The sequence below is a fragment of the Acomys minous genome (genome assembly GCF_964271855.1).
Source record: "Acomys minous genome assembly, chromosome: 15".
In the NCBI taxonomy this organism is placed as follows: Eukaryota; Metazoa; Chordata; class Mammalia; order Rodentia; family Muridae; genus Acomys; species Acomys minous.
This window is the reverse complement of record NC_140497.1, coordinates 65,289,134-65,304,914: the sequence shown is the minus strand read 5'-3', so window position 1 is coordinate 65,304,914 and position 15,781 is coordinate 65,289,134. Positions and strand designations below refer to the sequence as shown.

General features: G+C 37.6%; 1 protein-coding gene across 27 annotated transcripts in view; it reads right to left on the bottom strand.

Moving 5' to 3' along the window:
* Positions 1-15,781, bottom strand: part of ADGRL3 (adhesion G protein-coupled receptor L3) — a 737,803-nt gene that overhangs the window by 98,098 nt on the left and 623,924 nt on the right. For all 27 annotated transcript variants that reach the window (XM_084758697.1, XM_084758684.1, XM_084758710.1 and 24 more), the window contains 2 exons: positions 5,981-6,190; positions 3,398-3,618 (listed from right to left, as the gene is read on the bottom strand). In XM_084758697.1, the coding sequence (XP_084614823.1) occupies positions 3,398-3,618; positions 5,981-6,190 (431 nt within the window). The remainder of the gene's footprint in view (positions 1-3,397; positions 3,619-5,980; positions 6,191-15,781) is intronic.

Below are 15,781 nucleotides of genomic sequence, written 5' to 3'. Positions count from 1 at the left end.
AATAGAAGTTCTCTTTTCAAAGCTTGTTTCCTTGATGAGCATAACATTTCTAGGCAGATAATGGATTCAGCGAACTCCCCCATAGCAGAAGTTAAATATACTCTCCCCGTAGATCCTGGAGTCAACACTATGAACAATTTTTAAGTGTAGAAAAAAAATATGCCCATCCTGGTCTAAAAAGTGAGTCCAGGACAGCCAAGGTTACACAGAGAAACTCTTTCTCGAAAAAAAAATGCTTCATGCTTTTTTGTGATAGAATTTTACTACAACTTTCTCTATTCTTTCTCTCTTTTTCATTTATCCTCTGCCATCTATCTCTGTTTTGCTTTGCTTTGGGTTGGGAAAAATTATAATTGTATAACTGAACAATTAAGCATTGTTTAGAATCATTCCTGGGAAATAAATTGCCTTTTATTCCCACAGAGTAATAATGTCAGTAAATGAGACCTACCAGTTGTGGGGCAGGAAATTAAAGCAATGATGGCCAAAGCTTTAGCCAAGTCACCAGGGACTGTGTATTATTGACTCTAAGAAGACAGATTTCTACTATGCAGAAAATGACAGCCATTTCAGAATAAATGACTGAAACACAAGGCAGACAAGCTGACCCCATTCAGTAATAGGAAATTTTGCAAATAACTAGGGGGAAAAGATGAACACTGAACCAAAGACAAAAAGGAGAGCAGAAAAATCCAGTGAGCAAGATGGGACAGCTTACTAACAATACTGGAAATAGTATAAGGTCACTTATAATGGTGTAACTCATCTTAATTTCTTAGGGGAAGAATGCATTAATTAACATGCAAAATTGTGTGATCCAGAGGGAGTGACTGTTAATGGGCTTCTTTGTAGGTTGATGAAAATATTCTAAAATCAGTGGTGATGAGCATTAACATTGAGGACATATTAAAACACTTGAAGCATATACTTCAAAAGAGTAGTCTTATGGCTTATGAGTTACATCGATAAAGGCATTTATTTGAAAAGAAAAATGAAAGCCTACAGTGAATGCTTCTCTACCAAGATATCTTTAGAAGAAAAGTTGGACAAAGCATTTTGCTAATCTGTAGTCTGGTCCCACGGTTGTTATTGGGACTGACAGAATAAATTTAGATTTGAAACAAAAGCAGATTTGAAAATAATTGTCACAAAGAGACGGATGACATAACCTGTCACTGTATTAAAAAGGAACACACCAGAAATGCCATAGTCTCCTTTTAACTGTATTGTTGGTGTCTGGGCACCACATGCTCTGTTTTAACTACACTCTGACTAAACCTGGTATCTTTTTTTTTTTTATGTGATGATTCTTTTTGAATCCCCATTTCTGGGAAGCAAACTACTTTATTGCCAGCATGTTCAGGTTGATGACGGCTGGTGGAAAGTCATGAAATCCGGCTTATTACCTTCTGTACAAATTGATGTTATCTAGCCTCATCTGAGACTTCACTATTGCCTTGAAATCTTTTTATTAATGTCTAATTGGCTCTTTAACACACTTTCCATAGTGCTCATCTCAAAGCTTTTCAAATCTCTTGTCCTCTTAGCATGACCTCATCACTTCACTCCACAGAAGTCAGCGTCTTTTGCTTGGTGAAATGGTTCCATCCTTAGAAATGTACCTTACTCATTCCTTCCATCACTGACCTCCAAAGAGAAAAGTTATTTGACCATCACAAAAATAAATTTTTTTAAAAAAATCATCCTGGGACCTTTCCTTTCCCAAATAGCCTATGTATACTGAATACAAATGGAAAATAACTATTTTTCCTCTCCATTAATTTCCTGTCACCTAGAGTCTTTTCATCTTAATACTCCCTCTTTACAAAGTCCTCCTACATATTTTTTGTCTTTTGTTTTATTTTGTTTTGTTTTGCTGCATGCCAGGCAAAGACTCTGGCACAGAACTGGAGCCTCCCCAGATCATGTGACACTGTTTGTTCAAAAGTCTTCCATTACATTCATCACATAAGCCAATATTTTCAGTGAAATTACTTCTGGGTATAGATAATATCTGAAGCCTCCGCTAACTTCTTTTTTTTCCACACCTTCCAATTTAGCTTACGCTTTCAGCATTGCCTTGAGATAGCTGTTGCAAAGGTCAAGAGATTTTTCCATGGTACTTATCTTAGTTGAATTATCTTTGACATAGATCACCACTGGTTCTAAAAGGCTAACATGGAACTTGCTCTTACTTTCCTTGACCTTCAGTTCCAATGTTCTGTTTCTACGGCCCTGCTTACTCCTTTCCTTCAAATTGATCCCCCCTCCTTAGTATGCACCTAAAACGTAAGTACTCTGCTTCTAACCGTGTTCTTTTTACTTCTTTGAGTAAAACTTATTTTCATTGTTTAGGATCTCAGTGGTTGGTCACGAAAGCCTTTGGAGCTGAATGTCTTTCTTGTTCTTTCTTTTAAAACAAGCTATTTATTTTTATGTGGTACTTTGACTGCATGTGCAAGGGTGCTGAATCACTTGGGACTGGAGTTATTGACAGTTGTGGGCCACCAAGTGGGTGCTGGAAATTGAACCTGGGTCTTCTAGAAAAGTAGCCAGTGTGCTCTCAACTTTTGAGCCATGTCAACAGCTCCAATACTTCTCTTTCTCCTTCACTCCCTGTCTCCCTCCCTCCCTCCCTCCCTCCATCTCTCTCCCCCGCCACCTCCTTTCTCTCTCTGTCTGTCTCTGTTTCTCTCTCTTTTTCTGTCTCTCTCTCTCTGTTCCTCCCAGCCCCCTCCAAGGTTTCTCTGTGCAGCCTCAGCTGTCCTGGAACTCGCTTTGTAGACCAGGGTGACCTTCTGCTCAGATATCTGCCTGACCCTGGCTCCCGATGGGCCACCATAGCCTACCTGAATATCTTCCTTATGTGCTGCACATCTTTAAAAACATGCTCTAGCAATTTAAAGATATACTGAAAACAAACTGTATTACTATACCCCAAAAATCATGTAGAAAAAATGCAAACTTCTCCTGCTCTTCCAGTTTTCCAGTCAGTATAAAAACCCATATCAGACTAGCACTGACATCAAGCAATTAGAGAACAACAGTGTCAGGATTAACTCTGTGGTCTGAGAACAGTTTTCCTGCCATGAGACACATGTTTAAATGCTCTGGAAAATAATATAAAATGCCATCCTTACAATTACTCAAGGTTGTGATCTACAAACACTGTGCAGCTCTTAAGTGGCATCATAGTTTAAAAAAATTTATTTTCACTTCCCATCAAATATCCAGTCATAGCACTGAATTTTACTGTCAGTGGCTTTTACGATTACTTTAGTGGATGCTGTGAGGGCAGATCCACACCAAGAGATCCCAAAGCTTTTGCCTTCAATAGATCTGAAAAGAGGGAGAGAGAGAGAAAAAAAAAAGGCCAGCAAACAAACACTGAACTCACACTTTGTCTGTTCCATAGCTCCTGTAGTCGACTGCAGCAGACACGGCCACGATGAGCGCAGGCATCCCATAGCCAACCAGATAAAAGTACTTCCTACGGGAATGCTCACTCTCAAAGACCTCCACCAGCATGATATACAGCTGCACCCCTTCTAGAAACATCCAGGTGAAGGCAGCCAAGAAGAAGAAATGTAGAAGGGCTGCAAACACTGCACATGCAATCTATGAAAAGGAACAAAAATGTCAATCACAGAAAAAACATGTAGATCTACTGCCTAACAAAAAACTAACATAAGGGCCTATCAGCCTAGCAATTATAAAATAGGTCTGCAATAGAATAATCTGGATAAAACTCTTGGAATATAAACATGAAAATGAATTAAATATAGCCTGCTTGAAAACTGCCTTTTATCTTAATTACAGCTTACAGCTGACACCACATTAAAATAAGGAAAAATCATAACATTTATGGGGGGAAATCTACTAAGATCCCAGGGATAATTACTACTGAGATTAATCTCAAAAATTTAAATTTGTATAATTAAAAATTAAAGATTTTTAAATCTTTAAGTCCCAAAGTGATTGTGTATATACCCACACCACCAGAGTTTGGCATTGTCTCACTAGATTGGAAAGTAGCCTGAAGTAGAAAGTATGACTCTGCTTTAACCAATAAATCAATGAATCACTCACTCACTCAATCAATCAATCAATAGGAAGGAGAGAAATAAGAAAAGAAGTAAAAACACAAAGAAAAAAAAGACAATGATTTTAAAATTGATTTTGTAAGTGTTTCGTCTGAATACAGACTAATATGTTGAGTTTTGCTTTTGTGTTCGTTTGTTCGTTTGTTTGCAGTACTATCAGCCGTCAATCCTAGATAAGAGCTCTACCACTGAGCTCACACTTTCCTCAGTATCTTCTCATAGAAATGAAGAAGAAATAATAAGGCTCAAATATGATGTGGAATTCATTAAGATACCTAACTAATGAGAAAAGAGAAACACTCTCCCTGAATTTTTTGTGTCAGTCCCTATCTTTATGCTGTGCAGCAGAGACTGGTTTATGCAGTACCTACTGCCTAGTGACATTCATCAGAACATCCTAACATCGGGAATTAAAATTCCAGTAGTAATCTACATGAAAGAAACTAGCAGGATTTTAATTAAGGGTTAACTAAAGAATAGAATATTTTCCTCAGAAAATAACACAATTATTCATTTGAGTATTTTAAGGTTGGAATTTCAACTATAAAATTTTGTAATCATAATACTTTAGTTTGAGGAGGAAAATGTGTACTTTGATTGCTTATTCATATATACACATTTATGAGAAAAGCTATTACATTAAGTATATGCTAACCAATTAAAAATATATTCACCATAATTGTATCCTTTGCAGTCATTAATCATGAATGCATAATCACAGGCTTGAATGAAACTGCATTTTATTATATAGTACAGCATGCATATGAACACATACTGGAGAGCAGCATTAAGTGAGTGAATTAGCTATTATGCCCACAAGTCGTCAGAAAACTGCCAAGTTTTCCTTTCCTTTGCAGCTCTAGTCATGAGAATGTCCAAATTTATGAACAAATGTATGGCCTGTTCATTGATGGTGTGAATGCAAAATAACATGGGCACTTTGGAAAGAAATTGGCAATGTTCTACCTCATCACAAAACCCATTTACTATGTTTTTGGTATGTACTTAGAGAAGTTGAAATATTATAACAGGTAATACAATAACAACAAACAACCGAGCCACAAGGCACTGAAATGTTGATACCAGCTTTATCCAAAATTGGAAAAAAAAAACAAAAAACAAAAAAGGAAACAAACAAAACTACTTCTGTGAGTGAATAGATATATAAACTGCAGTATATCCACAAAGGAATATTATTCAGTGTTAGAAGGAATAGAGCTATTAGGTCATAAAATTATATGTGAGAAACCTAAGTAAATATTAGCAAGAGAAAAGAACCAATACAACAATATTATATAGTATATGATCCCGATAATGTTGGGGAAAGACAAAACTATTAGAGAAGATAAATAGAAAAAAGTGAATGCCATGTCTCAGAGGAGATACAGTGATGAAGAAAAAGTAAAAATAGAGTTTTCAAGACAATGAAACATATTGCGTATGCAGTAAGAGACAATATGTGTGTGTGTCCACAGAATACATAACACTGAATAAATTCCAATTAAATTATGAGCCATGGACTTTCAGTGATAAGGGTGTGTCAATAAATCTTCATCAGTATTCGGGTAGAAGTCATCGATTACAAAGCAGGAGAGGCACATGTACAAGCAGGGGTTATATGGACAATCACTGTACGGTATCAAAAACCCCAGGCTGTTGTAATAAAGAAAATGAAACGTGCACTCCATCTGCAGTGTTCACTGTTTCTTTATGAAGATGGATTTGAAAAATGAAAAGGAGAGTAAGATGTGAAAACCACTGTCTGTGAATCGAACAAATAGGAGGGGGGCTTTCCGGCATGCTCGCTCCCAGTGCTAACAGTCCTGGAAAGCTGAAATTGTAGGTAGCCTTTGCAAAAAGCAACACAGGAAGCTTACTGGTTGGTCGGTTCTGTTGATTCCGATCAGGAAGAGCAGTTCTGCCACAAACAGGCTGATGCAGAGGTTCTTGTGAATGGTGTTCCGGTCGCTCTGGAGCCCACGGAAGAAGCAGAATGTGAAGATGCAAATCAGGAGGCAAACAAGAGAGAGCAAGATTCCAACCCACGTGATCACGTCCAGAAGAAGGTCATGGACTGCGTCGCTGTGCTGAAGACACAAAAGAGAATGTAAGTTGCCTTTGAATGTCAACAGGAATCAATTATGGGTCAGGAAGTATGATTGTAAGTGAGTGCTAGGTATAACCCATATTCACAACAAATATGAAAACTGAATCGTGTGGGCTTTCTATTCCATAATTAAAACCTTTTGTCTGGTTTTGCTAAGAAGTAAAACGCTTGGAGATTTAGGGGTGTTAATAAAATTCATTGGCTCCATTCTTAATATATGTATTTCCAGGACATAAAAAACTGATTGAGATCAATGTGACTCTGAAAGATTCAAGACAAAACCGTAGGTTTTTAACCTACATTGTTTTTTTTAAAGTTAAGCAAACAAACAAACAAACAAACAATTCCTGTTGTTGTGTACTCTAAGATACACATTTAAGATATGAGTACCTCAACTAGTTTTTGAATCATCAACAGACTTTTATATGTATATGAAATTTATAAGTCCTCATACTATAAGTGATTGATTCATCATAATTTTCAAATTAAACTTGTAAAAATATGCATTTTTATAAACCTTTAATTAATTCCGATGAGTTGTTACATTGTACCCCATCTTTAATGGAAAGCTTTACACCATCTTTAACGGAAAGCTTTCAAGTAATGAGGATATCCACAGGATTTACTCTTACAGGATTGCTTTAGAGTTCATAGTAAATTGTCAAAACCTGAGTTGAGAAACAAAGAACAGTCTGTGCATGCCATTCTACTCTTATTTCTTGGGTTCTTATAAAGTTATAAACACCAAATTTCTACCAGTAAAGAAAAAGTAAATCATTAAGTTTAGTGTATATAATTCTAGACAACAAGTGAAAAACATTGAGACCGGCTTACTTCTCAAAAATCCTTATTGAAAAATAGTTTCACTGAACCAACAAGCCCTAAAACCTACATGCTGTATCGCTCATGGAAAACTGTCAAGGACAAATCAAGGACATGAGATGGAACAGGTATATTCTGAGTTGCTAGGGATCAGTTAAAATTTGAGCCAGTATAATTTTTTGTCTGTGAAGATGATACCCATAGTTTTGTTAGTATGTGTGAGTACCAGTGGCAGAGGAGGCCAGAGGCATTAGAGCTCCCTGGAACTGGAGCAATAGGCAGTTGTGAGCAACCCAACATGGAGTCCAGGAGTAGAACTTGGGTGCTCCAAAGGGCAATATGTGCTCTTAGCCACTGAGCCTTCTCTCCAGCCCCTTCCTACATATGCTTTACAAGGAAAATTCCACAGTACCTTCTACATTAAAAAGATCAAGATTACAAATACTAACGTCAGTTTTTAATCCCTCCTATTTTATTTTATTCTTCAACTTGATAGTGTGAGAAGCACGAGTATGAAGCTTTCTAGAAGCAAGTCATTATCCCAGAATTTGAATCATAAGAATCAGAGCACTTTCCTCCTGCCAGATGCCATTACACGGTTGTTATTTCATGAAGTCCTCCCCTAGAGATGACTGTGAAATAGATTTGAAATATTCCTGCTTGAGTCGGCTCTATTTCTCAGGAAAAGAACAAATCATGAAAAAGAACTAGGTGAAGCTTTGTTTTAACTGCTTTGTTCTCCTAGGGATATTACTAAAACAGCCCTGGGCCTCTGATAGTTAAATTACTTTGTAGTTTGGGAGTAGAGAGTCGTTGGTGATGCCCGGCTCCCTTAGCAGAGAGCTATTTGCTTTCCACTTTTCCTCAAAGGAAAGAAAACTGCTGGAGTATCAAGCCCTGGTGTTCAGCACAGCGGTCTCCCGTGATGGGAAAATGGCAGGTACAATACCTTCTCAAATGTATCCAAAAGACCTAAAGCACTAAAGAAAAATAGAGGTGGAAACTAAAAACCTCCCACCTTTGTTTGCCTGGGTGGTTGTATTATTAGAAATGTATTTACTTGGTGCCTCTGCAGACCCTTCAAAAGCCCCATGCAGAGTTGTGGAGAAAAGAATACCAGATTTCAAAATGTCAGCAACAAAAGTACATAAGATTCATAAACAGAACAATAAAGCCTAGTGATTAACTCACCTGTAGTGTTGTCTATCTCAGAAAACATCAACAGCCATTGTCAATATGTATATGATACAAGGATAAAACACCCTTGTGACACAACTCAAAATTTAAATACAATCAGTATGATAAAAAAAAAGACAACAGACAGTAAATGTGAGCATAAAAAGGCTTTGTTTTTAACAGTTTGTCATAATAGAATTTCAAGGAGGTCAGTGCTCAAATATATATATTCCCTTCAAGAGAAGTGACTAATGAAATAAAGTGAGAGCATAATATTGCAAAATGATAAACATTACCTGGAGAAAAAAAATGGCATCCATCCTATTAACATCATGTCCCAACTTAGAACATGTGCACATAAATAATATGATACATAAAATGCTCTCTAAATATTTGTCTTGAGCCATTTTATTCCGATCCTTTGGAAACCAAGTATCTAAGACTTAGAAGCCGAAGGATTCTCAAGTTGAAAGCCAGCCTTAGTAAAATAGCAAAATTCTTACGTGTGTCTCCATCTGTCTATCTCTGCCTTTGTCTCTCTTTTTATCTTTCTGACTTTCTGTCTGTAAAAAGAGACACATCAGGAGAGAGAGAGGAGAGAGAGAGAGAGAGAGAGAGAGAGAGAGAGAGAGAGAGAGAGAGAGACGGTCTAGAGTCAGAGAGAGATGGATAACGCAACTAATCTGATGTAAGCAAAGATAAAAGTAAATTGAAAGTCCGCCTACGGATTATAGAGTGCTATAAGAACTGAACCCTGGGGCTGGATTTGTTTGCTTGGGGATTAAGAGCACTACTAGCTATGTTTCCAAAGGACCTGAGTTCAATGCACAGTACCCACATGGCAATTCACAAGCATTTTGTAGCTCCAGTTCCAGAGGATCTGATACACTCTGCTGGCTTCTGTGAGCACTAGAAATGCACAGTATACACTGACATACATACAAGCAAACATGTAGACATAAAATACAATGAGAAGGAAAACGCGGGGGAGAAAACTGTACCCCTTTGACTTCTTACTCTCCTAGTCATTTGTTCCATTCCTTTAGGCCTCTTTGTTTTGTGAAATGTCGGTTACATTCCAACCCCAAGGTCTTTAATTTTATGTTCCTGCAGTCACAGTTCTCTTCCAGAAGAAATCCATGGGACTGGTGTGATATCTTCTAGACTTTCATTTACATGTCTCCTTTTCAATGAGATTTTTTTTTCTTTTCCTTTTTGTTTTTGAGATAATTTATCTAAAATTCTAATCACATTTCTCCTCTATTGCTTTCCCTAAAATACATATTCTCTAGTGCTTAGCTAAAGATATAATTTATAGTTTCATATTTTTGTGTTCCTCACTAAAAACTGAGCACCAAAATAATGATGATTTATTTATTTGATTGCCCATTCCCTAGATCACAGAAACATACATGCTGTGTTCACAATCTGCATTTTGAGTGAGCAATGAATCTCTATTTTACTTATTTGTTCATTCATTAACCCAGCCAGGGCAGGGAGAAGCATATGGGTGGGGTTGCAGAGAGAAAGGGAAATGGAGAAGTGTTGTAATTATATTCTCATCTCAAAGAAAGAAAGAAAGAAAGAAAGAAAGAAGGAAGGAAGGAAAGAAAAAAACCCAAATGTAGCTCATGTCACTGGCCTAGGAAGAGATTAACCTGACTCAGTGGAGTTTTAAGTGAGTGCTTTTCGTCCTTTTGAAGATGGAAATCGAAAATGGAGCAATCGTACGTTCAGGATTATCCACCTCACATCTGGATTATCAGAAGCCTGGTCTACACAGAAGTGAACTAACTGAGGCCACCATTTACTCTGATTGACAGACATGTGGTTTTTTCCCCCCAATTAAGATACTTCTCATAACTTTTGCTGCTTATTAGCTAGAAAATTAAAAGTATCAAACTTCTATATGTTGAATATAAAATGAGTCCTACATGTAAAGCAATAACTATTTCAGCTAAAGATATCAAACATCATCATAAGTAACTGGATTTTGTAGTTTCACTTCTTAAAACTTAAAGTTTGGTGTGCATCATTAATGCTAGTTACATATTAATACCAGAAACTATCCATATCATAATATTTGAGAGTACGACATTTCTTTTTTAAATATATTTTATTAATTTATTCATAATACATCTCAATTGTTATCCCATCCCTTGTATCCTCCCATTCCTCCCTCCCTCTCATTTTCCCCTTATTCCCCTCCCCTATGACTGTGACTGAGGGGGACCTCCTCACCCTGTATATGCTCATAGGGTATCAAGTCTCTTCTGGGTAGCCTGCTATCCTTCCTCTGAGTGCCACCAGGCCTCCTCATCAAGGGGACATAGTCAAATATGGGGTACCAGAGTTCATGTAAAAGTCTGACCCCACACTCCACTCAACTGTGGAGAATGTCCTGTCCATTGGGCAAGTCTGAGTGGGGGTTCAAAGTTTACTGCATGTCTTGTTTTGGCTGGTGCCTATATTCTTCTCATAGGTTTCTAGGATCCTCTGGATCCTTCTATTTCCCCATTCTCCCATGCTTCTCTCACCTAGAGTCCCAGTAGGATGTCCTCCCCTCTGTCCTACATTCCTGGTAAGTGAAGACTTTCATGGGATATGCCCCTTGGGCTAGTGTCCAGATATAAGTGAGTATATACCCCAACTGAGAGATGGGTCGCAGAACTAAACAGAGAATTCTCAGCAGAAGAATATCGAATGGCTGAGAAACACTTAAAGAAATGCTCAACCTTCTTAGTCATCAGGGAAATGCAAATCAAAACAACTCTGAGATCCCATCTTACACCCATCAGAATGGCTAAGATAAAAAATTCAAGCAACACCACATGCTGGCGAGGATGTGGAGAGAGAGGAACACTCCTTCATTGATGGTGGGAATGCAAACTAGTACAGCCACTTTGGAAATCTATCTGGCACTATCTCAGAAAAGTGGGAATAAGGCTTCCTCAAGACCCAGCTATTCCACTCCTTGGAATCTACCCAGAAGATGCTTCAGCACACAACAAGAACATTTGCTCAAACGTGTTCATAGCATCCTTATTCATAATATCCAGAACCTGGAAACAGCCTAAGTGTCCCTCAGTAGAAGAATGGATAAAGAAACTGTGGTACATTTACAATATGGAATACTACTCAGCTATTAAAAACAAGGAATTCCTGAAATTTGAGAATAGGACATTTAACATTAAATTGTGAATTTGTTTTCCGACTATTTGTTACTTTTGAACAATAAGCAGAAAATGATACAATTTCACGTATAGATTCTTCCTCATACAAAAATACGCAAAGAGGAAACAAAGACTTAGATGAGAAACTTGCTTTGGTCAGAATGCCCAGAAGACTAATAGAACATAGAAACAAGATATAGAAATACTTGAAGGAAATCCTCTTCCTATGAGGAGACAGGGAGACAATCTCAGAGAAGTGAGATAGAATATTCAACTAGATTAAGTTTTGGGAACTTGAATAATTCTTTCCTCGCATGTTAAAAATATTTATATAAACACGATTTTTCTCCATTCTCTTAAGTTTCTATTCATATTGAAGTGAGATAGTTTTGTAGAAATTTCTGATATTTCTTTTAATTTGATCTCACCCACTGTGCTCCCACTTGTCACTAAGGACAGCTCAAGGAGAAGGATTTGAGGAAACAAGATACCTTGGACAGTGTCTTGACAATGGCACTTAGACACAAATATGTCAGCATATTCGAACATCTAAAGAACGCAAATCTGTATTCATGAAATAGGGAAATGAGACCTTTGTTCCTGGTTTTAAAAATAACTCAGTCCAGAATGCAACAGCACTTGGTATGAATGTCCTGAAAGTACCAGCATTATTTTAAAAGCGAGTTAACACCACGATAGACAGATTTTAAGCACTCTCCACCAGGACTATCCAGCTGCTCCTAGATGAGTAAGACACTGAATGAATTCATTATGCTTCTCTCCATTTCTTCTTTAAAGAAACATTTTTGAAAGTTGTATTTCCTGGATCATTCTATCAAAACTATGAACTGTAGGGCAGCAAGTATTAAGAATTCATTTCACTTTCTGCATACTATTACCCTTTACTATTATTTAAAAACTGCCTTTCTAACCTAAGACATTCAGAATAGTGCTAAAATGTGATTTTTTTCTTCATAAACAAGGACATTTGCTTTACAATCTCTGCACCATAAAATAAAACACGGGAGAAAACTGTCGGTGTCTATTTTCTGATAAATGTAGTGTGGAGTCTGTAAATAAGTTCCTGGAATCCCTTTGTCTTGGGAACCGAGTCACCAAGCATGAAGGTCTCCCTCACAGGCTTATGAGAGGCAAAGGGCTCTGTGGTCTGATGCAATGGTTTCTTCTGTAGAACAAGATGAAACTCACAGTTGAGTAGCCTCGTGAGAAGGGCAATAGGATATTCTTTTCTACTTCATAGCAAACTAACAGAATAAATTCACTCCAAATGTTTATGCTTGTATCAAATACACATCAACATCAGAGCTTTCAAGCTTTCATCTCAAAAGAGAAACACTAGCAAGTTAGAGGCTAACAAGACATTCACACCCAACTGCCTCTCAGACTTAGACTAACTCAGCAAATTCTCTTTACTTTAAAGGAATATAACTCCATGCTTTGAAACAGTTGAGATTTTCTTACCGTGAATTTAAAACAAAAGAAAGTTCATCATATTTACTGAACAAGAATCACAGATACCATAACAAGGGAACAGTAAGAAGCACTTTACTAAATGAAGAGTAAATACTTCACTTCTCTCACTGTTGTCTTACTAGTGTGCAGGCGAGGATTCATGGCACGGTGACCAGCTTTCTATTTTTGCTCAGCGTTGCCCTAGTTCTACCACTACATTTTGCATCCTGACATACTCTTCATCGGTTCATGAAGAGCCTCAGATTTCAAAAATGAGGGCAGAAGTTTGTGAAGTGTAAAATCACTGTGACAGCAGAGAAGATGGATCAGGCTCAACACCATCTCAGAGCTATATGAATGTAACATTGGCCTCTCTCTTTTAGAGGCTCAGGTTGGCTTTCCCCTGATAATTGGTGCAGGTGATCCTGACCAAAGTTTGCAATACCAGGTCATGCCATCTGCATCCTCCTGGGTGAGTGGAGTCAGAGAGCAAATGTGATAAGTAGTGGTCCTGACCTCTTTGCCTTTATTTGTGAGTCAGCTGCCGTGTATTATACCAAAATTGTCCTGCTTTAGTGAATACTATGCTTCTGTGAACACTATGAATGTTTCCTGCAACAGCTCCATTATGAAAATGAGTGACCAAACTACCAAAGCTCACGTGACTGTAGTATAAAAGAAGACTAAGCACATGTTACTTTAAGGGTATGTGGAAGGATATAAGAAAGCCCAAAGAGAAGAAAGTCTAAGGTTGTGCCTACAGTATAACATATACATGAACGTAGTACCGAGTATGGGCAGAACGTTACAGAACTAATGCCCTTATGGAGACTGAATTTCAGAGATTGAATGTGATGCCCAAGATTGTGTAAATTGATAGAAACTTTTCTCTCTCTCTCTTTCCAAAAGACACTAATTGTTCAAATTAATGGTCCTTGAATTAGCTGTGTTTGCCACTATAGTAGGCTTGATTGTGTAGGTCTCTGATTGACCTGTGCATCCAGGTAGTTTCTTAATATCTATTAGGTTACAACCTTCCATATCCTGAAATGTAAAGGGATAAAGAGGAATTGTGATAATCAATGTGTTAGCTTTTTGCAGTAGATGCCCTTAATTAGAATTCTGACATTCTAGACACAGAAGGAAAGAGTCGGCTGAGACACATGTCTACAAGATAGCTATCAGTGTCATCTAAGGAGATGGTAAAATAGAAGTTTTCTGAAAAACTAGATTCTCAATATGTGGTACAAATGATTTTGCTCTAATTTTGGAATACATGACAGATGACAATAGAGAAAAGATATAGCAAAACAAATTTATGATTGTTCTTCAAAATGGCTTGATTCTAAAAAACGGCATAAGAACCTGGAAAATGCTACATTGTCTCAGGAGTTTTCTGAAGTTCTGTATTAGTTCAGAAGACAGCACATATATTCAAAAAGGTAACTCAATGCAAAACTTTCCTAAAGATGTTGACAGAAAGGGGCAGTAAAGTTAAAAAAGAATTTATGATTTTGTTAGTAAAAAAGAAACATGTTAGCTATATCAGGTAAAACTATTTATTATCCCTGTTAGTGATTGTACATATGTTAACAGTCAATGTGCCTGGCAGTGTGTTCAAACCATAGGTGTTTGTAGACTTTCAGACAATGTGTTTTGTGATATTTCCCTTCCCCAAACTCCCTGTAGATCCTCTCCCATTAGCCTACCTAATTAGTTTCATATTCTTTCTCTCTCTTAAAAACAAAACAAGCACACAAAACAAACAAACAAACAAACAAATATAATTTCAATGAGGAGAAGTAAACACAAAATTTCATCCCTAATCAAGAGTCAGGCTATGCGGATGAGACCTGATAGGCTGTGGTCACAGGTGGGGGAGGAGGTCCCCTTCTGTCAGAGGAGGGGGATAGGGAGGAAGAGAGAGTAAGGGAGGGGGGAACAAAGGGGAAGACACAACTGAGGGGATAACAATTGGCATGTAATCTAAACCTTAAACCCCTACCCAGATCTAGCCAATGGACAGAACACTCTCCGCAGTAGAGTGGAGAGTGGGATATGACTTTCTCACATACTCTGGTGCCTCACCTTTGACCATGTCCCCTGGAGGGGGAGACCTGGTGGCACTCAGAGGAAGGACAGCAGGTTACCAAGAAGAGACTTGATACCCTAGGAGCATATACAGGGGGAGGTAATCCCCCTCAGGAACAGTCATAGGGGAGGGGAATAAGGGGAAAATGGGAGGGAGGGAAGAATGGGAGGATACAAGGGATGGGATAACCATTGAGATGTAACAAGAATAAATTAATAAAGGAGGAAAAAAAGAAAAAAAAAGAAGAAAGGGCCATTTATGATTGGTAGCTTCTGGCAAAATTCCATTTTCTTCAATGGAACAACACTGGCTATATCAAGTGCACATCAGGGGAACCTCACGTTCCAGAATAGTTGACCAACACAAAAAAGACTAATTATTATTATAATTTTGTGACTTACAGAGCCTATTTTATTCTCATAAAAATTATTGAAGAAAACATTTAAATTGATTACAAACTGGATTAAGAATGAAAAAAAATTAGTAAGTTTTCAATTTAGGTGATAGAAACCTGCACAAGTCCAAAATACTACCCACAAAATACTGGTAAATGCCCTATAAGAATATTTCTTGCACGGCTGCTCTGTGTCAGGTATGGATTAGAACAATGTAAATATAGGCATGTGCACACAATATACACGCATCCTATTAGTCACCTGGTTTCCTTATCCATAGCAATTTCAGATAAAGGAAAAGTAATAATTACCAGGCTTCTTTTTTTTTCCGTTTTCATGAATAAACTTATCATATTTTATGCAGAGTAGGGTCTTTCAGATACTAATCTTGAAGACAATTATCCCCCAGGCTGAGAGGCAGTAAGTGAAATAGCAGTTAT